A 26,967-nucleotide genomic window follows, 5' to 3' on the forward strand; every position below is an offset into this window, starting at 1 on the left:
TTGAATTTCATCTCAATTTTAAAATAAAACTTAAAGAAGTAGTTTAAAATTTTGGGAAACAGACTCATTTGCTTTCTTTCCAAGAGTTAGATGAAAAGACCATGTCTTTGTGTTATTTATAGTGCTAATAGCTCTTTAACCTCGCTGATGCGATGGTTTATTACACAGAACCATCCTGGAAAGTGGTCCATGGAAACTGTTTGTTAAATGGGAGGCACATTCAAATAACACTTGGCTTAAAAAAAAAAAAAACCTGCAAAAGCTTTCAGTGCTGTTCTTTGCTCTAGCTTCAATGAAGAAATACTCTCCAGTTGTGATATGACTGATGCTATTGTAGCACCTATGCTAACCTCCTTAGGAAGCACCATTGTTATTTTCAGATGAAAAGTTGCTTCACTCTCTATTGTCACACCGAAACCACCTCACAGGACAGTCACAGGTTGGAAACAACTGTGGTTTGGCCACAAGTGCATAACTTGAAGCCTTGTGCACTGATCTCCTACAGCTGCAATGCAAGGTGAATTTCATCTTGATGGTACCAAACAATCATGCAATTATACTGTGACAACGTAGTTCTGGAAAGTCACTGCGACAAGAAGAAGTTACATGAAGTCACATGAAGTCCCCAAAAAACACAAAATGTTGTTTTTACATTTCTGTTTGAGTATAAATTAAACAAATAAGATGCAGCAAGGTAATTACTGATCTTTGAGCACATTTCTTTACTTTAGAGAGAGCAGGGCTAGCTTTTTCCCCTGTTTCTAGGCTTCATGCAGAGCTGAGCTAATCATCTCCTGGCTCTAGCACCAAGCTTTACACACAGACACGTGAATGTTGATCTTTGCATCTTAATCTTGTCAAGACAGGAAATATGACAGGAAGTGATCTGCTGGACTTCCTGTGCCGCATCACAGTGACACTCACCAGTGTACACCACTCCATTGAGCTCCACCGACATGCTGATACTGCTTGTGCCGTTGGTGGTGAGGTTCAGGGCCGAGTCCTGCCTGCCTTCTATGAGGAAGACAACCGCACAGCCGCGTTAACAAAACCCAATCATTTATACAGTACTTTTATTGAGTATAAATACTACAAGATGTCTTTTTAACACTAGTCAAGAGTTGCCATCTCCTTTGTCTACAAACCAATCAGACAAAAAAATCTTAAGCAACTTAAGAACACAAAACTCTCTCACAGCACAAATGACTTCCAAAGCCATTGAATTAATTTCCATTCCATTTCTCTGAAGTCAGCTGTATTATCAGTACTGAGAAACAGTTTGCATGTTCTATCAGATAGACAGTAACAAAGACAAACCACGCTATACCATCAAAGAAGGGAATCCCCGCACAGACAAACACACACATGTTCTGTATGCATGCATGCATCTGTTTCTTTAAGCTAAACAGGCCAACATATAGGGCTGCTTTCTCACTGTTGGGTGTTGTGGTTTGTGGTAAGATGACAAGAATGTCTTGAGATACCAACTGCCAGGAAGACTATAAGGGTATACAGCTCACTTCAATTCTGGGGTAAAACAATAAAATTCCAAATACACAGTGATGCAAAGAGCAGATGTGTTATGCACACATGACTTTTTTCAGCTGATTAACTACTTGAAAATGAGAAGTCTCTGGTAACACTTTCCAGTCTCATCTGGCAGGTATATCTCGGTGGAAGAACATGCATTGTGCTGATTGATCCTTATAAATCTAAAGACATGAATGTGGATTTTCAAATTCCTCAAGGCAGCACCCTTCATCTTCTTCTATTATCCACGTATGTGTTACCGGCAATGCCGATCATCAGTAGGTGTTATAATTCTTGTAGTTCTACTTTTATTAAAAGAGGACAGTTTGGTTTACCCAATAGTCAGAGACCATTGATTTAGAAATTACTGTTTAATTTCACATCAATATGGTGACAAAATCAGCCTTCAAAATCATGTCGTGTGTTCAGTACCTTGGTTATTGATGCGGATGTTCATGGGTATCTGAGCGGTCATGGCCAGTAGGTTATGTTGCAGTGCTCTCTGCAGCAGTCGGTGATGCTCCTCGGCCGGCAGCGCCATCTTCTTCTCTGGAGGCTCACCGGCCTCCAGTTTGTCCCTCAGCTGCTCAAGAGCCGCCACCTGAGCCGCCATCGCCGCCTGAGCTGCCGCTGCCTGCACGGCAGCCACAGAGTGTCCTGCCAAGGCCCCCACTGGCAAACGAGAAACACCGACGCCTGGCAGTGGCTGGCTTCCCTCCTCTTCTGACCAGACATTGTAGAGAGCGATAGAAAGGGGCAACTTCAAGCCGGGCAAACTCAAATACCACTGAATATGAATATGCAAGCTACGTTACTGCCTACTACTGAGCGATTATGAGCCTCCTACTCAAAAGTGTGCTTCACCACATCTGCTTTCTTATGATTTTTAACATCACACTTTTACACAAATCTCACCTTTCTTGATCTTCTGGATGGGGGTCAGCGAGGCCCCGTTGGTGCCCACTGTCAGGCCCATACTGTGCGAGGAGATCTTCGGCGACGAGAGCATAGTGGGCGTCCCGTTGGGCGAGTAGGTGAAGAGGGAGCTGCCAAAACTCTGTCGTCGGCCCTCCCGTCGATTACTGTCGATGGCTGCCTGGAGCTCATTGGGGTTGCTCAGACCCCGCTTATCACATTCATATGGGTACAGGTACTTCATGTATCTGGAAGAAACACATTGCATTTATGTACTGCTGAAAAACTCAACTCAACACATACGTATTGTTCGTGTCATTCAGGTTCAATCTGTTCATAAGAACTCTAGCGTGTAATACTAGTTGGCAATTATGATTAATAAACTTTAAAATGTGATGACAGTAGTTTGTTTTTGTTAGTATCTTGGTAACAGTTGTTACCTGGGTAGCTAGCTATCTAGCTGCCACAGTGATTTTATAAGATGACACTTTGGAGAAGGTGAAAATGACAAGTCATGATGTGTTGAGTTCTGTGGTAAACAGCTGGTTGACTGTGTCGGACCTGTCAGAGAGCATGCGACTGCAAGTTGTGCATATTCTGAACATTCATCACCATCTCCCAAAATGAATTGCTAGATAAACTACAAGTGGGTGATTTTCTAACATACTTTTGGATGTCTTGATTTGTCTTGTACAGACTTTAGGGATGAGGTGGCTTCTGTGCAGCTTCTGTATGCCAACTGTATTTAATCTGCTGATGCAATGTGTGGATAGATAATTCAAATCTAAATGATCAAATTTTTCAATTTTCTCTTCAGAGTAGACCAGATTGATGCATCTAATTGTTACAATTGACAAAGCTGACCCCCTAGTCATGCCCGGTTTTCTCTATCCACGCAAGACTTTTTTTGTTTTACCCCCTAACCGCTTTGCCTGCCTGATTTTATCAAGCTCAGTTTTCTCATCATGAGGAGCACCTCTCAGCATGTGACAACAGTTGTATGATGTCTACTGTGGCTCTGGAGGGGCTTTGTCAAGTCTGACAAAGTAACAATTATGATGTCATAGTGATGTCATCAGGATTGCCTTAAAGACACACACACACAACACATTTATAACAGAAATCCTGTGTGACAAAACTCGGAGCATGGAGTTTGATAGACACACATATTTGCAAGGCAAGGAGTGTTTACAGGAAAAAGCTATCAGAGGCATTGTGGGTTTCACCCTTGCAGACAAAAAGGCAGGATTTTGCTGTCTTTGTTGCTGTGATTTTGGCCATTCCCTATTAAACACCTAGTAAATGTTCCCAGTAGATCATTGAATATAGTGGCACAAAAAAAACAGGTCTTCAATGAATTGAAGTGATAAAAGGAGATACTGTTGAAGATCATCTTGAAATGCAGGACTTATTCTCATAAGAAGGGATCAGTGGTGCAGCTAATTAGGAGTGAGAGCGTGCTGCCATCTGAACCAGCTACAGGAAATGGCTTCAAACATGGGGGTTAATTGGTAAAACGAAATGGTTGTTGACATCTGATAGCCAGCAGCTCCACATGCCTGAAACGTTGAGCAGAACAAAGGGAGTATGGGTACGAAGAGTTGAAGCTACCTAAAGTTATAGAAACCCTACTGATCTCTGTTTTTGCAGAGTAATGGTCATCAGACCTGTCAAATCAATTAGCTACTTGTTAGTTTTGTTAACAGGTTCTTGTGGCTTGTAAATCCAAGCACAAAACTATTTCTAAGTAACCTTTCAGCTACAATTCAGAGCAAAGAAAAGAAAAAAGATATTTTGGACCCCCCCCCCCCCCATATTCTTTTTGTCGTTTGACCATGTTTTGTTGTGTTGTGTTTGTATTCTGCAAATACAAATAAAACGTAGATTAAAAAAAAGATATTTTGAACAACTTCAAAGGGCTGTGTGAAGGTTAAGACTTGGTTTTAAGGCTTGGGTTAGAATTAGGTTTAGGTTAGGGTAAGGGCCTAGGGAATGCATTATGTCAATAAGTTCCCCACAAGGACAGAAGTGTATACTGACTGTGTGCGGAGGGTGAAGGCTGCACTGGTGATTGAGGTAGGCAGGTTGAGTCCCTTGGTGATCTCCCTCCACAATTTCTTGTTAATGACCTCCACCAGGCCGCCCTTCTCTGTCACCAGCCTGTAGAGCATGTACAGATCCAGGACCTGCTTGGCCATGATAGGAATACGATTCACTGGGGTTCCTGGATATGACACACACACACACACACACACACACACACACACACACACACACACAGACACACACACACACACACACATAAAAGGAAAAGGTCAACAGAGAAAAAAAACACTGTCATAGCAGGAAACGTTTATTCATGCTGACAGAAAAAACTTCCTGCACTGGTTCTTTCTGGGAATCACTGGGTTTTGACATAAGAGCACATTACAGGCCTCAGTCAGGGATAGTCTTTTAACCTTGAAATACTTTGCTTTAAACATTTTGGAGGATCTTTTGATTTTCTTGTTTAACTTTGAGAGTTCACAAAACAAGTTTGCGAGAGAAGTATTTTTTTTTCTTGATTGCAAACAAGTCACAGATCCAAAAACGACATCAGCTGAGTGTTGTGATTGGTTCGTTCACTCCTCCTGGAACTGTCTTTCATCAGGCAGGGGCAACCCCGTTCCGTGCTTTCCCTGCGATTCTGCTCCTTTAATTCACAACACAGCCATATCTGTATTTCTCCTGAAATGTTACTGGGTTTTGAGGTTTAATTTTTAGACCGTTTAAATGTGTCTCACAAAATATACAAACAAGTATTTGTCTGGTGGGCTAAGGCCTAATTGATGCCTACAATTTTGACTTAATCTGAGAAAAAAGTCCATTTGCCAGAGAAGAAAATCAGCCTTCAAATTATCAACCTATATCTAAGTGCAGAGTAATCCCAAACACAATCTTCAGGCCCACGTTCAAAGGAAAATATGATCAATCCTATATTTCCATAAAAAGGACCGATGCCTCAGTTATCAGTACGACCTGCAGATGGCACTCTCAGATTCCCACAGTGGACTTTGCAGATCCACCCATTGCCTGTGGCTCTGACACTGTAAACATTTAGTCCTGGTTTTTCAGTTGTGAGCACATGTCTCTCATGTCAATCGTCTGCCCACCGATCTGATTAAGCCATGAGTCCACTTGTCAAATTAACAAGGCTGCTTGGTATTTATAAGGGAGGAAACATCTGAAATGAGCTGTTGGGTATTTGTGAGCCCTGTTCATACATACACATTATTGCACAAATCACAATTCCAATGAGTTGTCTGAATGAAGACACAATAGATTTTTTTTCTTGTTGTTCTCATGTTGTGTGTGTCACCAGTGTGAAGACCCTCCATGGTGGCAAAGTCTGTGTTTGTGTGTGTGTGTGTTTGAAGTGTAAGTGGAAGGAAGGCGTGTGGACAAGCAGCAGGATGGGTAAGGTAAACCAATCCACTCCCAGGCATTGAAACGATGTGTCCCTTCTAGTTATAGCATGGGAACGACGAGGGGCTGCGCAGCCATAAAGCAATCATCTCTGAAATGAATAAAGACCCCACCCATGTGAGTGAAAGATGAGTAGACGGTGCTGTGTCGTATGTCAGGGGTAGTCGGGGGGGCTCATCCCTCTCTATATCAAATTATTAGGAGTCTCTCTGTAACACTGACTTCAGGTAAAGCGAGGCAATATAATATGGCAAGATAAGAACGGATGTTACAGGTTTTACTATGACTGAGAGTAAATGTGATGCACTGTTGCAGTGTTTGTAACAAACACAAACACACACACAGCCACATACCTCTCTTTTGCATGAAGCTGAAGAGGTCATCCAGAAACTCTTTTCTCTTTGGGTCTCTATCCAGTTCATACAGCTGTGGGGAGGAAGAGGAGAGAGAAAGATGAAGCAACAACTTAGAATTTAATATCTCACAACAACAAATGTTTGTGGTCCGACATAAGAATACGAAGACCACGGTGTTCTGCTGTCCCAAAAGCAATCTGAGTATGTGATTGTGCATCGAATAGAACCTCTGCCATTATGTGTGACAGCAGGGAGAATTTGTGTAAACATAAAAACAAATTCTGGTAACTTGTGAATGACGACATGGACATTCATCCTCAAAGATCTCTCATGGGAAACCAATCAGTTGCCTTCTGATCAGAAGAGGAGATGACAGAGAGAGAAACTTAAAGAAACGCCATGGACCAGTCTGGCTTGATGAGAACCTGATGTGGGTCTGGCTGCTAGCGGGGCCCCGGGCTCTGGAAAGTTCGGTGAAAGTTAGCAGTAAAAGTGGGGCACCCACTCGGGGGACTACAGTGAGGCCTTTGAGCCAGTGGTTGTTTTTCCAGCCTAGATTCCCAGTGTGATAGTGAAATATCTTGTTGGAGGTCTTTCTATTTATGTGTCACACACGCTTGACGCTAACATGTACTGTCTCATAGATGAGTGAGCAGTGGCATAGCATCAGTATCTAACCCTTGACAGCTACACGTTGTACAGTGAGGTCATGGAGTATCACAATCTGTTATAAAAATGAAACACAGTGTTCAACTGAGAAAAGCCAAACAAAGGCATTGTATTGTTCCCACAAAGGCGTGTCAAACCACGACTAACCCTGAGGCAGTTACTTGTTAAGCAGCTCTTTCCATGATCGATTAATGCCAACATTCTCTGGTTCCAGCTTCTTAATTGTGATGATTTGCTGCTTTATTTTGTCTTGCGACAATACACTGAATATCTTTGGGTTTTGGACAGTTGGTCAAACAAACAAGCAACCTGACGATATCAGCTTCAGGAAATTTAAATGGTCATTTTTGATTCTTGCTTGATAGGTTATAGAGCAGATGAGAGTCTCAAAAGAACTGTTATAGGGCCCTAGGATGAAAACAGGGATGGAATCACAGAATCTGATAATAAAACCGGAATCGACTGTAAAAGTATCTACCAAAATGTGGATTTAATCTATGAATATCATAAGCATTTGTTTGACAGCACCTGAATGGGGGGGGGGGGGGGGGGGGGGGATCGAACAGCAAATGGAGGTGCAAATAAGAACAATATGTTTTTGCACACACACACACAAACAGAATCGTGTCAAACACCCAAACACCCTCAGACAGAGAAGCAGCGTGCCAGCAAGAGCTCATCGCTTCAACAGACTCTCAGAGGTGCAACCATATTGGCAGATGCAAGGCACGAGTTCCTTAAAGACTGGAGTTAAATATTCTGTTGGAACAAATGAATAAGCTGCATCCACCTCTGGTCAAGCATCGTTAACATGGAAGAGTGTAATCCGAACGTGATCGTAGCCTCCACCCATTTACTCGGTGTGCTGGGGCTGTATATGTAGGCTGTAGTAGTGCAATGTTAGGTACTCGTTCTGATAAGAAAATGTGCAAAAATTGTAAAACTGAAAAAAAAAAAAAAAAAATTAAAAATACATATTCTCTGATTAGGGCTAACTATTTTCTAGAACTATTTTTATTATTGGTGCTGATTATTTCCTTAATTAATTGCTAAGTCTATCTCAGGGCCCAACGTGATGTAACTTGTTTTGTTTGACCAACAGTAAAAAAAAAACAAAAAAACCCTGAAGATATTCAGTTTACAATCACATAAAACATCTGGAACCACAGACTGTTTGACATTTTAGCTTAAAAAAGGACTTACATCAAAAATCAAATATCAAAGTAGTGACCAATCAATTATCTGTCAGTCACCTAACTGACTGATCGACTGCTTGTTTGAGCTATATTCTTTATTTAGGAATGTTCAATCCTGTAACTGGCTGCGTTGATGATAGAATCACCGCTGAACAGATGTGGGTGTGCTACAACTCAAACACAGAGTCTAATCGAAGAAACTGCGAGCTCACTTGACATTTGACCAAAATTTGCATGCTGAGATCTATTCTGACTTACTAGCTAACCTCTAAACTCCACTACATCAATAAGTGAAGGGGAATGAAACGCCGAACTGCAGACGGTACTACAAGATTTCTGTGTTTGCTTTACGCACTCAGCCAGAGAAAACGCAAATGAAAGGCTCGTCCAGCTGAAGTCTGGTACGATGGTGACAGGAGTGGCCTCTAACCACAAACAGACTGTCCCTCATTGTGGCATTCAGCCCTCATTAGTGACACCAAGCTGCCATCAGATCTTATTATGTAGTGGGTAGGGGGAACAGAAGGGTGGGGACTGTTGGACTGAAGAGGGTTGAGGTGGATGTGGTGGTGGGGGATGCAGGCTAATGTACAGGCCTGCTGGAGGCATGGGGGGGGGTTAATTACAGGATGCATGCATTTCGTGAAGTGCCGCACCATAAATCTTGGAAATTACCCCCCACCAACTCCCATCCCCCCATGTTGCTTTATTTGCTCTCTCTCTCTGTCCTGATCACACAAACAAATATTTCCCCAGTGACGGGGTGGGAGCGCTGTCACGTGGAGACAAGGGGGCTTGCGCTAAGATCCCAGTCCCTCCAGTGCTCATGATTTGGTAACACGGCTGCTCACTGGAGTGCACAGGTACAATTTGCATTCTACTGAGGAGAACATGTGAAAAAGTCCGTAAAATTCTAAACTTACGACATGCAGCTGCCGCACTTCTTCTAGTATTACACCAGCAATCGGTGAATGCAACATTTATTAAAGCAGAGATTTTCACGTGATGATTGTTCATTCACAGCAATTTAAAGACATGTAACTGCAGCACTGCAGTGTTGAAAGGTAGTGTGTTGATTAGTTTCACCGTTTCTCTGCCAACTGAAGGAACAGGGAGTCTACAGTGAGGTGTGAACTGTGTTAACACACTCACAGTATCCCTCTTACTAATGCATATCCGGTGTCAAGTCTCATCCTGCATTCACTGTTAACACGGCCGTGGACATGGTATCCTGCTTGTATCCATGAACATGTGACTGTCATCTAAATTCTTGAAGCTGTTACCGTGTGTTTCTCTCCATCACCATGTTTCTTACATTTAATTGTTCTTTTGAAGGCTCATGTGCAAAAACTATGATACATGACAGTATTTGGGATACAAAGATCCCATTCCTTAGTGATATATCACATTTTGTCAATTTGTCCAGGTTTCTGTAAGCAGCCGAATTTAAGCCAACACAACCTAAAACATTTCAGTAACTTCAATATTAACAGAATAATGTACACACCTCACTGAATACATTTAAATTAACTGCAATATTAATCCAAGTACAACATTTAAATATCCTTCTCTAGTTAGCTGGACCTTAATAAGCATACACTCAGAGTAGCATAAATGAATATAGAAGGTTCCGGTTTTAGTCCTATTTGAACTTTTGTCAAACAATGACTGTATTACAGTTTTCACTCACATTTGTAGACACATAGCAAAATCAAACTGCTTAAATGATTCATGCTCTGCCATCTAAATCTGTTCAAGTGTAAAGCTATGAAAAGAGCAGCTTGACTGAAATCTGCTAAAAGGTAAACCATGTTAACACCATGACAGGAGGGTTGGGTGTGGAGTTAAATACTGGAAGTAAACTGACGCTGTTACACGCTTTAGGGGTGAGGCTGTCCTCTGTAGCAGGTAATGGAAATATACATTGAACTGTTCTTTAAAAACCTATGAAACCAGTTTCATCCAGATACTGTCTAATTTACGCCTGAATTCGACAATGTAAACATAGTAACAAATAAAAATGTACATTGAAGGAAGGAAAGTGAGAGAAAAATGCAGTAAACAGGTTTTGTTCAGTGGCTGCAAATGTACACATCACTCTTCAGACAATATATTCACGTTAAAACATGTCAACCTGTGGCTTACACGCAAGCTGGTAATGGACCAGCTGCATAGCTGTTATAGGTCCAGGCCTTGGAGGCTTCAGTCCTGACCAACAGCCACAATCGGGATCCTGCCCAACCGGCAAGACCACTGCTACCCCCCACCCCCACCCTCATTATATCATTTATCTCTCTCCATCTCTGTGCTTCCTCATTGTCCTTTTGTACCTGTCGATCTCTTTCTTCTCTGTACCTGTTTGTCTCTTACCCTCTGTCAGCTCCATCTATATAGCCTTTATGTACATTATAACTCCCCTGCCACTACCACCCACCCACCCACACACACACACACACACACACACACACACACCCACACCCACACACACACACACACACACACACATCTATACATATGCGCACAGACTTTATCAGGCTGAGGTGGGTGTGGTTATTGTAGGCTTACATAGGTTTCCATGTCTATAGTATGTGCGCCAGCGCAGGGGCCCCTCCTGGATTAAAGCTCGGCTATTCAGATAAATGACAAGAAACAAGATAAACGACTAGAAACTGGGCCAACTGGTAATGCTGAGAGCCAGTTCACACCCCCTCACCAAATGCCGTGCAACAAAAAGGCCCACTAAAACTGCAGAGCTAACTCAGAGCTGTACAATTCCAGATAATAAGTGTTTCTAAAACTTTGCTAAGCCACCATACAACTTTTTTTCCCCACTGTAAAACCTATGATGAAAACAAGATCGAAACAAGATTACAGATTATACAGATCTTCTATAGTAGCACACTTAGAATCAGCATTACAGACAGAATTTTGTTCTGGTGACAAAAGGTGACAGCCGGAAATTAACCAAATGCTGTCTGGTTAGCAGCTAAAGTGCCAAGACTTCAGACTTCACAGCCACATTTGAACAAGTATTTAATGTTTGCCTGATAGTTTCCCACCCTGGCTGTGTATGTAGGTCAGCGACAGCCTGTCTGCAGATAAATTATAAACAGGCCTTAGGTACAGAAAACAAAGTGGTTTTATACTGCAAATAATCAGTAACTAAAGAGCAGTCTGTTGCTGGGGGTGCGTGTACGTGTGTGTGTGTGGGTGTGTGTGACGGGGGAGGGGTCCCCTTCACCGTTAATGCAAATGGTGGTTTGCAAACCAGCCGAACACAAGTGTCACATAGCACATAATAGTAGCTTTGCAACTGAAAACCAAAACTGAGAGGAGACCGGGGTATCGCCTACATGCTCCCTTACACCTGCCAATCACCTCGATCACCTCGAGGTGAGCCTGACACGCACACACAAACACACTAGGGGTCAAAGTTAAATTATGCAAGTTACGGCAATAATACATCCTCCATATCATGAGCTCTCATCTCTACATTTAGGCTATTTATAGCTGATAATGCCTATTGTTACTTTTTAATACTGAATGAATTTACCTGTTATTATTTATGGAAAGGACATGGTTGAAATGATCTGTTGGGTTGCATTATAACAGGCAGCTACAGCACAGACTCAAGCTGAGTCCTTGACTATTACACTTTTATAGACCGTCTTTTAGAGATAGTGAGTGATAGCCTTGAGGAGTTCAATTGTCCCCTTTGCATAACATGCATTTTATTGAATGGAAGTCTCTTTCTCTGTGGCTGTACAAAGAAGAAACCAGGTTTGCACTGAGACTAAATCCCCTTAAGCAAAATGTCGAAGGACCAGTTTCACAACTTCATATTAATCTAAATCCTTAAGTTGTTTCTTCTCATGCGAGAGATTAGTATGAACTTGTTTTCTACATATCGCCCTGCCTGACTTGAATGGAAAAATGTGTGTGCGTAACACTTTTAAGCATGGATATATCAAAGTGACTGTTGTAAAGAGACAATGATGAGTGGTTGAGCTGATTAGTACACACGAAGAGAGCTGAAAACAGGCTAAAATGTAAACACACACATATTTATACACACACATGACAATGGGGGAAGGGAATGAATGGCTAGTAGGGAGAGGGGTTGTTGGGTGGGGGTGCCTTGATACTTCTCATGAACACATGATCTGCCATATTCAAACACTGCATTGTTCAAGGCCAAAGCCTTTTATTAGTGCTATTAATGTCCCGAATCAACACAAGAACCAGCAGTGCATCACATCAGTATATAGCGTCGCAGCAGAGCAGACGTGTAGCTTGGAACTATGTAACACAACAAAATGTCAGTGGTGACTTCATGATTCAAACCCTCATTTACTGCTCGGTATAAAGTGAAACGTCAGGTCTTTATCATGTGATGAAAAGGAATGAGTGAACAAGAACACGTGACACTGGTTCTTATTTGTTTCTGTGCTTACATACGTTTCTGTGCCTACATACGTTTAACTGTCTAGTTGAAAGTATGTTTTCACTCCAGAGCCGCAATGTAATGAGCTAAACTACCATGTTGAATCTCAATGAGAACAAACCTTTCTTGAATTTTGAGAGATTGCACACAACTCAAAAGCACAGAGGTCAAAGGTCTCCACGGTCTGACCAAATGTGGATCAAATACTTTTGGGTCCAAAACTAGTGAATTCTCTTTGTTTTGTGTTTGCTGTACTGTTATGTACTGTTTTTATAAAGGGCTTCAGGCTGGCTGATGAAATATCTCTATTTAATGTCCAGGAGGAGGATATTCTAGGTGAAAAAGCTCACAGAGAGGCCAAGGCTAAATCTAATCCTGGTTTGTAAAAGTGGTTCATCACATTTGGCTTCAGTACAAGCACTTTTTTTTTTTTGTGTACAGAAGGAATTTTACTGAGTGGGGGTCAGCCCATAATTCAATTTTACTGCACTGAAGTCTCTACTCTGACTATTGAAGCTGTTATCTGATTACCGTCATCACAGCAAGCTCATAAACAGAGCTGGAGGAGCAGTTACCAAAGCCAGGATTCTGCTGAATCTTTTCACTCTTTCAGGCACAAAACAGTCAAATTTCTTTTTCTTTTTCCATCAAAAGTTGCAGGTCCAGTTACACCCAAAGCCATTTAAAAAAAACACCTTGTACTACAGCACGGAAGAGCAGCGGAGAGATGCCATATTAGCTCTTTTTTCGGTCATTAAATTGAGACTGGACTTTTATTCAAAATAAGCACCTTCAGGTTTTGCTGAGTGCGATAAGCCTGACAGAGCTGGAGAACACACAGGTGTACAATAGGTCTTCCTTTCTTTATATCACGGGTACTGAAAGACTGAGTCAGCTTGTGCCTTGATATGGACAGGGTGAGATGCCAGACATTAAAGTGACACTCCACCTGATTTCTCAATCTGTCTGTTCTGCTTGACCACCAAATCAAAAAGAATCAGATTCTTGACGTCACAAGCCATGTTCTTGTTTATTCTTCTTCTTTTGTTGTCATGACTGTGTTCTGCTGCTGTTGGCCTGGTACTTTCCAGAGAACACCGGTTAATAAAGCAATGGGAGCAGAGCTGTGTCATCGCCTTTGTTTGTTGTCTATCGCTTCTCATCACTTGATACCCCCGTAATAGAAAATAGAGGAGAGTGTAAGGAAAGCACAAGACAGTCAAGACAGGCAAGTAAGCCGACTTCTGTTATACAGACACACCCTTTTGTGATCAAAAGCTTCACATGCCAGACTTTTTCTAGAGGCTGTTTAGAGTCAATCGAGTGAAGGTAAAAATTGCAAAATGAACTGAAAGGACTTGTGACAAACATTGAAAAAAGGTAAACCAACTGACTTTCGTCACAAAGCAACTGCTGGAACATGTTTAGTATGGCTGACAGCTCAGATCTGATTTTTTTTTATCTTCATCTAGAAAAAAAGGCTATTAAAAAATGAATTTAACTATTTTCTGCACTGAACAGTTCACACAGCGGCCGAAATTAGCCACCGCGCTTTACTTCACCAGTGTGAAATTAAATTGCTTTCTTATGTTCATTTGGAAAATAATCCAGTCAGTCATCAGAGCTGACAGCAGTGTGATGGAAACTGCACTGACACGTCTCTGTAAACTGACATCTATAATGAATCTATCTTTGTCTCCTCCGCTCCCCACCCTGCCCTTCCCCAACCCCCACACACACACAATTAACAGCAACAATAGAGCTGTCTGATTGCAGATGCATCGAACGGTGTTTTATTGACAGGCAGGCTCAAACGCATCATAATCCTAACTGACCGGCTGACCTCGTAAAATTCAACTCTATCGACTGAGGATGAGGACCCAACAGCTGCTGTGACTGACTTCATCTGGTGTCACTGTAGCTGCTGCAGTCATGTTTACCCTTAAAATGTAAGAAAGCGATGGGAAAGTTGGAAAAAGTGCTTTTATCTATTTTGTTATAAACGACTAATGTGCAGGTTTTCCTTTCGTCTCTAGACACCATGATTTTCCTAACGCTAGAATACACCTCTGGAAATTCAATGACATGCCAGAAATCCAATGATCTTTGGGGATACGGTTTCTTTATGGTGTGAGAAGTTGTAAGTGAGGCCTCACTCTGCAGGGCTTTGCCAAAGAATTTTTATGCTGGGCTTCTGTCGGATATAATTGGATATAAAGTATCCCCTGCCGACATGAGAAAAAGGCGAAAACCAGTTGATGAAGACAGGACATGAAACCAGAATAAGCACTATCCCACGCTCTACATGCACTCCATTCCTGCCCGCCATCGTCAGCTGCCGTGGCTTGTACATTTGGATAAGAATCAGAAATAGCAGCCAGCTTTCCCAGGGCCTTTGAGAGTCTGATGTATGTAGCTGTGAGCAATCTGTTCTAACCACACTACTAATGAGTAGGATCACAATGATGGATGCCCAAACTGGGCAGGGCAAAGCTGAATACACCCAAGGCGGGGAAGTGGGCGTAACATCAATTAAAGATCATAAACCAACGTGTTGAAAGAGAGCGACCAAATCACTGATACCACATTCAGCATCAGTTTTTTGGTAATTCTGGCACAAGACTTTCCATGTTATATACCTGTGAGACATATATCTGTAAACTTGCCTTCCCCTCAGAATGGCAGGAAAGTCTGACCCAGATAATAATCTAATGAACATTTGTGTGAAAGCTAAAGGTATTTATTCAGCGCCAGTGCAGATTCTGTGATAATGTTTACGTCTGAAGGCAGAGAGATGGAGACAGAGATAGAAGGGTAGCTGAAGGTTCAGAGGAAGGCCTGTAACATTCTGTAACAGTGTATACAAACAGGACAAAGGCATGCAAAGCCGCATTCAAGCATGCACTGCTAACCTGACCTTTTCCGGACATTCCCTGGATGAGCTGTATGTGTGCGGATATGTCCAAACACATACAATGCTGATATAGCGAAAAAAGTCATCATTACAGATCAGTCCTCCTCTTCCTCTTGCACACTCTACCCAAGCTGCCCTTCTGTCTTTTCCCTTAACTTTGTTGGTGCATTACCACATTTCTTGACCAACTGTCAGGGAAAAAGCATGAAACAATCAGCAGGACTGTGTATCGCATGCATGGCTGTCATTGTGCATGTGTCAGAGATATAGTACTAACAAAAAGGGGACCCACTCCTTAAAACACTGCTCCATAAATAGTGGCCAGAAACGCCACAGAAAACCTTAAAATCTCAAAACGGAAATGTATTTAAACATTTTAAATGACAATTAGAAAATTTGCCAATGACAGTTGTTCCATTTCAGTCAAAACATCCAAGCTTACATGCTAACAAATATAAATGAACAAAACTGGCTGGAACATTTTGCTAAAGTATTTACTCCACTTATCAGGCACGTGTATAATTAATAAGGTGATAGCACCATTCCATTTAAGCATACCACTAAGTATGCACATTAGCAGGACCCTGGAATTGGTATACATCTAAATGGAAAGAAGCCATTAACAACGTTATTAGTTACACCTGTGGGTTTTCTTGCTGTCACACAACAAAATTTCTGCAGTGGAAATAGGTCCATTATCAGTTCATATTAGCGTGAGATGTGAGTCAAGAATCGCTCTTTGTATGTGCAGTGTCAACAGAGAAAGACAACTCAGACCTCCTGCCATGCCCACAGAATGCAGGGAGGTCAGCTATTATCATACAGACAAGACAGGGCAGCCAGAGTGCTGTCACAGGGGTCAAATGCGCCTCGAAGACTATGGATCAAAGCACTCACAGCATCTTATATGATACAATGTCAGAGAAGTGTGCTCTGCTCTGCATATTGTTTGAGCTGTTGAGAGCACAGACGGGATTCAGACCTTGAAAATATGTAGCTGAGTATTGCTATCTGTGTTTGACCTATTTCTTAATTGATTCTTTCAAGAATGAAAGCTTTCAACACAGGCTACCTTTTCAAAAGCATCTGAAGGCGACAGCACACATGCACTGCTTCTGTTCGATTGAATGCCTTCTATTGGCTCATTGTATGAAAAGATGTCACTTATGGCTTTGCATGTTGACAGCTCCAACCTTTCAGTGCAGATCTATTTTTGTGCTTATATTGAGATACAAGGCTACAGTAAATAGTTCCTTGTGCAGGGACAAAAGGGGAAAGAAAGAGATGAACCAGCACTCGCATATTTCCTTTGGAGAGGAAGAAGAAGGATCAAAAATAAGATTCACACACAACAGTGGAAAAGACAATATAGGATTTGTGCAACTCTCCCCGGCTCAAAATAATCATTTCCTCATTCTATATGAAGGCCAGGAGGAAGCTTGAGGCAGTAACCACACAAGCAATCAAGGAACGTGCCAAAATTAAATCAATACTGTACAAAATAACACAACAGCCAAAGAAACAGACAGGACGAAACAGCTAGCCTCAGCCTTTACGCAATCTTTGTTTACATTCCTGCTCCAACCCCCCTCTCCTCCTCCGTATTGAGCCCCTGCCAATTTCCAGAATCCCCATGGCTGTACAGTTTCTGACATCAGCTCCATGCTGCACGCTAGGCGTTGGACACAACTCTAATGCGCTGCAGTGCTTCACAGTCAAAATGAGCATGTACTACACACTCTACTTGGCAGTGGTTCAAAACCCAGTGCCAACTGACTTTTTCCTGTTCCCTCGGTCACACCTACTCTTTCCCCTCCTGCACTGTTCCTCCTCCACTCCACAAGAAATTCAGAGGTCTTCCCGTGCTGCCTCGGCCCATTGTTTTCATGACATGAGCAGCTCTCATTGACCTCTTGTTTTCTTTTTGTTAAACACAGATCGCTGCACACAGAGGAGAACATAGTAAATTAAATCCAAACTCTCCTGTGCTGATTAATTCAACCCTTGCCAACTCCAGTTTAAACAATCCATTCCAGATGATGCACATTACATAACTTCAAATGGTTTGTTCCTCTGGAGTTAATGTACTCTGAAATAATGAATTAAATTGGATTGGATTAGAGAAAAAAAGAGTGGTGTGAAAAATTTTGCTTGAGTAATGAACAAGTGATGCAAAGACACAGGTTGGTAATTCTTAAACATAGTTAGACATCAGTTATTCATTAATAGCGAAAGGGCCAGTGGATTTGAGTCAGTTAAATGGATTACAAACTATTCAATGCATGATTTTGTCAACCTATGAACTTAATTCTAAAACTGAAGGTAGCTCCCAGCAGACTTCAGTTTTGCCTCTCCAGCGCCTTCTAACAAAACAAAACTACAGCTGTGAAAATGCACTTCATATAAAACCCAAGAACAACATAGTCTGGCCTGGTCATGCACTCCTAAAGCGGATCAAAAGGTCGGGATGAAACTACAGAGGAATATAAACCCAGCGAGCACTTATCAGACAGCTGTATCAGCAAAAACCTGATGGGCAATCCCAATAAGTGTCGCTCCCAATTGGCTCTCATTCGAGCTACACTTCCTGAAGTCACTAACAGCCCCCTCCCCCCAATTCCAATGAGTGTATGTGTGTGTGTGTGCAATTTAATGTTTAATGCCAACTCCCCTCCATTCGGCCTGATCATGGTGAGTGCCATGAATTTTTAAAGACATCCTTACTTTACTGTCCATCTGGGCTCCATCTGCCCCGCTGCTGGTGTTTAACGCAGACACAGAGACAGGAGAGGAGACTTCAAAGGCTCTACATGGCCTCTGGACGATTTCTGGCCTGAGGAGGTTATTGTTTATAAAGGGGGCAGATGAGTGGGGCAGTTATATGAATACCCTCCAGAGCATTAAAGAGACAACACATTCATGAAACCAGATTGTAATTGTACATCCACATATATTTTGCAGATAAAGAGCTGCTCTGGAGCCAAAGAGCTACAGCGCTGCTGCAGTTAGCTAACTGACAAACATGCAAGGCAAAAGGTGAAATTGTGCAAAAGATGAAGTGAATAAAAACAGAATTTGTCATGGCTTTTCTCATTCTTTCATAATGTTGGGTGTCCAGCAGCTAGCCGACAAGTTTATCTAGCTAGCTATTAGCTAAATGTTAGCAGGACAACATTAACAAGGAAGGGCAGGCTGACTGGCAAACTTATGTCGCTAATGCATCTTATGTAGATAAAACGGTGGGTTCTTATCAAGATGGAGACAATACAAATCACGTTTTTTAATACTGCTGAATTACTTTGTGTATTTAACATATTTGGAATTCTGTGAAATGAATCAAAATGAAGTACCATAGCTACATTCATTTCTAGCAAATTTTCTAGACTTCTTTAAAGACTCATTTTATACAAGTTTTAAAAAATATGACCACATTTTGTTTTAGTGTTAGAAATCTAGCTATCTACCAATGCAGGCAGTTTTGGGAGGTTTTGAACAGCCATCTCTTTAGTTGCCCCGATGAGATGAAAATAAATGGGTTTTCTTTGAGGTTTACAGAAAAAACCTCACAAAAACTTTTCTAAAACAATTTCCCAATCACAATCTACAGACCTCACTGTGACTTTCTACTGAAGAAACTGTCCCTGTGAAAACATTTCCAGCATTTGACTGGTGGCTGATTGGAACAGATGCATGCAAGCCTATTGGCTGTAGGTTAGCGTATGTACTATTAGCTTTGAAAGGAGTGTAAGCGTTTCTTGGAAATAAAAATGCAGAGTGCAGTGCAAAGAGTGATATTGATATGGATATTTAAAAGGGCAGATGCAGTGTATAGGGAAGGGTTGCATTGGTATCATCGACATAACTCAGTTGAAATGGCACTCCACCAGCAAAGCAAATCAGTTTCAATTACAAAATAATCCAACGATGCTGGCATAATTTGATATCTCTACAAATCCTTGTCCTTTATTTAATTCTGCCGCACTCTGCCACAGACTGATATGACACTGCTGGCAAAGCGCCTTTAATATTTTGATTAATTCACTTAAAACCACAGTGTAATCAGACATCCTAACAGACAGCGCCTCCTGGCTTGATTTAGTGTGACCTTTCAGCTGAGAGTGTGGAGAGAGGAAAGTGGCTGGGTGATCCACCAGGAATGCAGGTTGGCTGATATATCTTAGCCTCACAAAGCCTGGGGCAGACCTCAGCTAAAATTGTTGTTCTTGTGCACGTTTCCTCACCTGCATGGCACCTTGGACGCAGATAGGTGTGAAGAACTGATGTTCAAGGACTTTCATTCACCCTATTTCATTGGACTCATTCACCCCATTTCATTGGACTCATTTCACTGGACCAGTTTATTTTTCTGGACCTGGGATTAGCCTGCTGCTAGATTACGATCCAACTGCTATGTTTTGTTTAGTTACAACTTCTTCTTCTTCTTCACTTTTTTAATTGACGTTTTCTCACGTATTGAATCCCCTGTCATCTTTTGAATTTCCTCTACCAAGGATTCTCCATTTTTTTCCTCGTGCCCAGTGTTGTTGTGGAGAGGTTTACCATGGACTGGGTCAGGAGCCATTGCTGTTGTGAACTCATAGCAGCATTATACATGATATTGGCTATACAAATGACACAACTTCAATCTAAGAAAGAAAAAGACAGTTCCAACTGCTGCAGACTGATAGAGGCACGCCAAGTTTCTGCTGAGGATCTGGGGTTCCTAGTGGCCACATTATCACCCTCCCTCAGGCACATTCCAACAGCCTCCACCCACCTGCCCAAAATAAACTGTACAGCCTTAACCCCTTCCTCTCCTCCCAGTACCCTCCAAAACACTCAACCTGCACACAATTTGACTCACGACGACATGGAAGTCTAAGCTTCAGGGTTTCACAATGCTGTTCAAAGTGACAATCACAATGTGTTTCACTCAGACTTGACATCATGTTTTTCTCTATTGACTCTTAGAGACTTTTGAAGTGAAGAAATATTTATTGCATTTGTCTTCATGTAGACAGAACAAACAATATTATCATTACTGTTTCTCATAGACATGGGATGCGAAAATTAAGAATAACTATAATCAAAGTCTCCTCTTTACACTTTTGAGCAAATGTCTTTCTGTGTGCGCAAAATAAAAAAAAATGAAAAAGAGGAAATTGAAATACAGAGCTGACCTATGGCCAGATGTAGCCTGCGCCCCAAACACTGAGGCCTTATCAAGTTAGTAAGAGGTAATACTTTTACAATGTTTGATCCATTTTTAAGCTACATGTTTTTGTCCTCAAAAAGCCCTCAGTCATTTATAATCCTTAGGGAAATGCAGACCTTTATGATGAACTAAATATTGATAAAAATGGGCCGCTGAATGTATGATTTCATAACTCATCTTGACTGTAATCTGCCATTTAATTAAAATTAGGTATTTTTTTGTACTTTTGTACTGCCTCAACTGCAGCTGGTGGATACTCACCATTAATTAATAAGATTAAGAACATAGCACAACATTTGAAAGAAAAGTTGTGGGAGGGCCTTCAGTAGTATTTGTGTAGTGCAGCCTCAACCTCTTGTTTTGCACAATGACAAAAAAACATCATATCTTTGACCAACTTAAGTCTAAGCCTCTGAAGTCTGTTTTACTCTGTGTCAGGTATCTCAATGAACTGAACTCAGAGTGTTTGCGTGAGCGGGTGACAGGGGTTTTCAGATGATGTTTTTCTAGCCTTGAAATCTGCACCACACTGAATTTTTCAGGTGATTGCATAAATTCACAGTGTTACATTTGCTTCGCGTGCAGCCCAAGTAAGTTGTGACATTTTGTTTAGGGCTTAGATGACTCACCACTAACCACTGTAACAGGTATTACAATATAGTTTCAACATTTTCCAATTCTTAACCTCCTGAAAAAGCAGAGAGAATGTGGAAGTTTGCGCTGAAGAAGCATTAAAAACTGCGGCCTGTAGATTTAACTACCGTCCCTGTTTCACATGATGAGAAGAAACCACAACTGGAGGTTTCAGAAGAAAAAGAAGAAGCAGAAGAAACATGGCACCCACCAAATATAAATTAAGGCTGAAATCATTGAGTTTGATTTGCATGGGGTTAGAATTATCAGGGGACAGGCTGTCTTCACCATAACAGGCCTGTCATTTTCGCCTTACACACTGCAGACACAGCATGTTCACAGAGGATTATAATGGCAGGCCAAAGCTGCAATTACTACTAATCACCGTAATCATCCGAGGTCAAAATTAGTCCTGTGTGAATAATGTGCCAGGCTAAAATCCAGGATTCACAATATTTTCAACACTCATCAGTAAGGAGAATGAGAGGCACGACAAGATACGGCCATTGTTGCTCTCTTCCCTATATCATGTGAAAAATGCAGAAGGTTTTAAATGACAGTCTGCAGTTTGGTCTCCATAGTGGGAGGAGTTTGACGTTGTATAGGCGTGACAGACAGTATGTTTTAATCAAAAATGGGTTGGGGTAACACTATCTTAACAGCCAAGATACTGGCTGTCTTGATTATGCAACTGTCGGTGACTGACTGACATGTCATGATAAAAATGCACTGTATGTCCTACCTGACGTATGAAAACCACCAACTGTTGAGAGTATCAATTCAAGTTATTCACACAAAGCTTTACGGAGGGAGGGGTGGACTATTTAGAGAAGCAGAGTATAGGTTTTAGGGGAGTTTTATTCCAGAGGCTCTGTAATTACAAGAAATAGGCCTCAAATTACAGAATCGGTGGTTAGGTTTAAAAATGAAGCGCATGCAGACTGGGTGGAATGCGCTGAAGTTAATTTACCTCCAACAGACTGAAGGCATCAATATGAGTTTCTGAAAGACAATTCCCAAACAAGTTTTCTCTTGTAAGTTCAGTAATCTCCCTCAGATAAAAGACAAGCTGCTGCTCATACTGTCAAACGAACGTGTTTTATGGTTTGAAATATTGCTACAGGCCTTGAGTGTGTTTGCATTTCAATAGTGGCTTCCATTATGTCATATAAGCTGCCTTTGCAATAAAATGGCGGCTAGGTATAGCATGCAACACTTGACTCCCAGTGAGTCAGCCTTACTCTCAGAGCCGAGGCATGTTAAAACATTTTCACTGATAAACAGATTCAATTAAGAATATCAAAAATGCTGCTCGATGTTCCTACTTTATATTTGACAAAGACATATTCTTACTAACTCTAAAGGGCAGTAATTTTGAAAGTGCATTGAGGAATGAGGAGGCTAATAATTTAACCAAAAAACAATTATCTTTTTCTTTCATGACACAAATAGCTGCCAGAAAAAGTCACTGTTCTTTTCTAGGGCTTGTATCTCATTTTTTAGAAGAAAACTTTACTGTATTGGAGCATTTCACTTTATTTCATGCTACTAATGGCAGGAAACAAACTAATTTGCAGAACATGTACACTTTGGGATGGCATCAACTTTTGTAGCACATATGGCAGAAAATGCAGAGAATTCAGTATTAAACAATGAGTGATTCATTTTTTGTTTTAACTCATCAGTGGTGAACAGTGGGTTGATTTTACATCGCTATCCAGTCTCTGGACAGCAGCCCTCCATCTAACTTAGCTGTTGACAGACTTAAATCTCTTCACGTAAACAGCCTGTCTTATTCTACTAGGGCCTCCCTCATAATATCCAGCCCACTAGCATGTTTACAGTAAATGCCAGCGTGGTCAAGCTGTTAAAATGCACCCTAAACCATCCCCTCCCTCCTCTCCCGCTGCCCTCAGCTTCTCCTCCTCAGATCAGTCTTATTCATGAAAGAAAACAACTTTTTTTTCTTTTTAACTTTTGGCCCACATTAGTTAGCAAATGTCAACTCACAAAGCTGCTCCACCAGAAACACTGATTATTTAGACCAGAACCTTTAACAGATGTACCTCACCAGAATGTCAGATGGCAATGGCAAACTTCAAAGCCTCAGCTTAGGGTTTTATCAACATTTGGCCAGTGGCAGGTGTTAATTTCCCACCCTGGTCAGATTACTTCATGTCCAGCTGAGAAAGTGACATGATGTGAGGGATGTGAAAGGCCAGATGTGGCTCACTGGTCAACAACCAACATCATACATTTATGAACATCCTCAGTGTGCTATGCCAGCTGATTATGGGATACTTTAGAGGTTTAACTGCACAATGACAACGTGATGAACCAACAGTAAAAACTGCAAGAGTCAAAGGTATAGAACAAATCTCCAGTGGCAAAAGTAATTTACATGTAACTGTCCTTCATTTAGTTAGGTCACAGGAGCAAAAGGTAATACAGGAAACACAGATCCTACCTGTCTGAACTGCTCCTCATAGGTCCATTCTCCATGGTCCTGCCCACCCAGATGGCTATGTGTAGCGTGAGGAGGCAGGATGGATACGCGGGGTTCATGATCGACACTAGGACGGGCCTTCAACAGCTGGGAGTGGGGGTGGAGTTGACGGTGGGGCAGCAGGAGGATGCCCTTCCCGGGAGCCACGGCGTCATGGCCTGTTGGCAGACCCTCCTCTGCCAGGTCGTCGTCAAAGTCTTCTTCCATCTCGCCTTCAAAGTCTTCCTCGTCCCATTTCTGTTTGCTGTGTGGATCAATGACAGAATATTGTTAAAGGATAAGCACCAGTTAAGACCACCACTGGCACAGATCACATGTTTTAGGGCAACTTGGCCAAAGAAATTCAGGACTTACATCTGCTCCTCCTCATCTGACCCCATCATGTCCTTGTAAGGCTCCTCCCCTTCATCGTTGTCATCATCGTCCCCTTCGTCCTCACCGCCGCTGCTGTGCTCTGACATTGGGCTGTCTGAAACCCTCTGCAGCCCGGCCGCCACGGCACGCATGGCGGCTAGTGCCGCCATCTGGGCCTGCTCCGCTTCAGGGGCCGGGCTCCCCATGGGCTCATCCCCTCCTCCTCCTCCTGCACGGATCTGAGTATGTTGGGTGGCGGCTTGCTGCTGTAGCTGCTGCTCCATCAGCAGCTTGGCCCTCTGCTGCCTGTGCAGGTTCTCCATGACAGCCTGCAGCTTCATCTCCGGGGAAAGTGGCACAGTGTTCAGCTACCTTCCTTCCCCTCCCTCCCCCACTGAAGGAGCACCAATCTGAGGACAACGGTCGATCCTTCTGCCTGGATAGCAATTGCCAGCTGTGCCTGTTGTGAAGCAGCTAGCAGTTGGCTGGTGATTTGGAGGTTATGGATATGTGGAAATGTAGGTCCTTGAGGAGAAGTGGAAGGAGGAGAAGGAAGAGGAGGGGGATCGGTCAGAGCTCTGAGACATGCAGTCAGTGGTCAGCTGCAGTTCTGGAGACAGAGGCCTCTCTCTAGTCTCAATGTTTTTTCTTGCAGTTTGGGGGAAACCAGAGCCAGCAGAGCTGATTCACACAGCATTCACTGAGGCACAAGTAGCGGATGCGAGGGTAGGAGTACAAGGGTAAGCTGACAGACTACAAAGACCTGAGGGAGAGAAAAAAAAAAAAGTGTCAGACTGCTACTTCCCGACTGTCTGCTGATAGCAGTAACTTCAGTTGAAGGGTGAAAGCTTTTTGTTGTGACAAAACTTCAAAACTGTTTAACAACCTTCCCCTATGTATCAGATCACTCAAATATGTCTCAACTTTCTATTAATTGATCTTTCGCTAAACTGGACATCTTAAGCACATTCTCCTCTGATTCGATACTGTCCTGATAAATCAAAAACCATAGTCGTAGTTGCTGTTGCTATTGCATTGGCTTTCCCCCCATTTTGTAACCCCCTTATCATATAAACATTACAAGAGCAAAACAATGTAAATGGATGATATGGCCAGTTTATTATTTAGGAATTTGATCAACTATCAAGACCACAAGTCCCTGACTGACGTTTTGTAAAATTTTGTGAGTTGCACAAGAGCAGAAAACTACAGCAATGAATACAGAGCCACGCAGTGAAGTCATATCACAAGTTAAGAATCTAATTTCACACGCAAAAATGACAAATTCAGTGTAAAATGAATGTGGAGCATGAATACACAGTCATGGAGTTCAGGTCTGTTGTGCAACATGTGCAAGATTACTCACACAAACAGACCAGACAGGCTGCCCACACAGGACAGAATGTTTTGGCCTTAACAAGAAGAGGAAGTGAAATCACAGGAAGAACCGTCACTTTCTTCACCTGGTTGGCTCAAAGCCAAGATGAATGACAATTCAACAGCGTCAGTCAATCGTCTCAAGTTTGTTAAGAACACACATAATTAATATTCAGAGGTGTGACTTTGCTCAGGTATGACTGATGGATATTTTCCAACTCATTAAAATAATTTATTATTGCAAGTGAGAGACACAGTGGGGAGTTTTTGTGCAACATTTGTGGGCGGTAAGGTTTCTCCTACATACCTGTTCCCAAAAGTGCTCAGGTATGCAAAGCAGTCTTTGTTATACGCAAACAGCTTCAACATTCTGGTATCTATAGAGCCTGTTCTCTATTGTCAACAAGTTAAACACAACAGTAATTCCACCTATACCCCAGAGATATACTGGAGAGAGAGAGAGAGGAACGGTGTGTCCTGCCCACTCTTCGCTTCCTCAGAACTTGTCCTAAATGTTAAGTCTGGGTTTGGGGAGGCTGTGGCTCAGATCAGTCAGGCAGAGATAAGAGCGGCACACCAAGTCAACAGCATGTGGGGAAATAAATTTGGAGTGCAGGTGCTGGACATGTTGAACTACGTGTCATGACAGGAGGCAGCGTTGACTGTACACCACCACTCATTCAGCTACAATGACTAATACATGAACAGACCTCTGTAACTACCACCTGCCCAGATCTTGTACTTTCAAAACGTCAGGTTTTGCATTGCACTTCTACACCCAGCACACTCGGGATTAAAGCATAAATGATGCTCTTGAGTTACAGTTTAATTTGTGTCACTATTACAACCACCCTGTACAGCTGTTTTGGTTTTAGGTTTGCTGAAAGACAACACTTTGCACTGATGTTCAGTAGCACCTACGTTGTGATGCTGTAAAAGCATATAGCCAGAAAACTCCACAAGTTCTTTCTTTTTACCTTTGTTCTCCCGTCACATATCTTCTACATGTGAGTATTTAACAGAAATGTTGGAGAAACTTGTCTAAAGCTGATGTTTGCCATTATTACACACTGACCATATATAATATTAAAGAGTCATGCAATCCTAAAACTTCCATCCAATCAGTCAGCCGCTCCTCAAGCAAAATGAAGACACCAGTTATTGCACACATTCAGGCGAACCTGTCTAAAGAGTGGCCACCACAGTAATCCTTGTCCGCAATACTCGTCACACTGCGATGATGTACCCAGAGGGGATAATGTTTTCTAGGGAGGGTTATTTTTCTACTGCACACAACTCATGTGGCTCTAAAATCATATCAGCATGTTATGCGTAACATAGTGTAATTATGGTGTATGCACAAATAACAGGAGCAAAAACAGTTCATATATGT

General features: G+C 42.0%; 1 protein-coding gene across 3 annotated transcripts in view; it reads right to left on the reverse strand.

The window, feature by feature from the left end:
• arid3a (AT rich interactive domain 3A (BRIGHT-like)) overlaps window positions 1-26,967 on the reverse strand; it is a 48,446-nt gene that overhangs the window by 7,697 nt on the left and 13,782 nt on the right. Inside the window, exons 2-8 of one of the 3 annotated variants that reach the window (XM_041935140.1) lie at window positions 24,198-24,722; window positions 23,805-24,087; window positions 6,264-6,336; window positions 4,486-4,669; window positions 2,446-2,693; window positions 1,963-2,253; window positions 925-1,014 (exon numbers count right to left, since the gene is read on the reverse strand). In XM_041935140.1, the coding sequence (XP_041791074.1) occupies window positions 925-1,014; window positions 1,963-2,253; window positions 2,446-2,693; window positions 4,486-4,669; window positions 6,264-6,336; window positions 23,805-24,087; window positions 24,198-24,538 (1,510 nt within the window). In that variant the 5' untranslated portion in view covers window positions 24,539-24,722. Of the gene's footprint in view, window positions 1-924; window positions 1,015-1,962; window positions 2,254-2,445; window positions 2,694-4,485; window positions 4,670-6,263; window positions 6,337-23,804; window positions 24,088-24,197; window positions 24,961-26,967 lie in introns of all 3 variants that reach the window. The other 2 variants (XM_041935141.1, XM_041935139.1) reach the window with 2 other exon arrangements.

The sequence above is a fragment of the Chelmon rostratus genome, chromosome 4 (genome assembly GCF_017976325.1).
Source record: "Chelmon rostratus isolate fCheRos1 chromosome 4, fCheRos1.pri, whole genome shotgun sequence".
NCBI classification, from domain to species: Eukaryota; Metazoa; Chordata; class Actinopteri; order Chaetodontiformes; family Chaetodontidae; genus Chelmon; species Chelmon rostratus.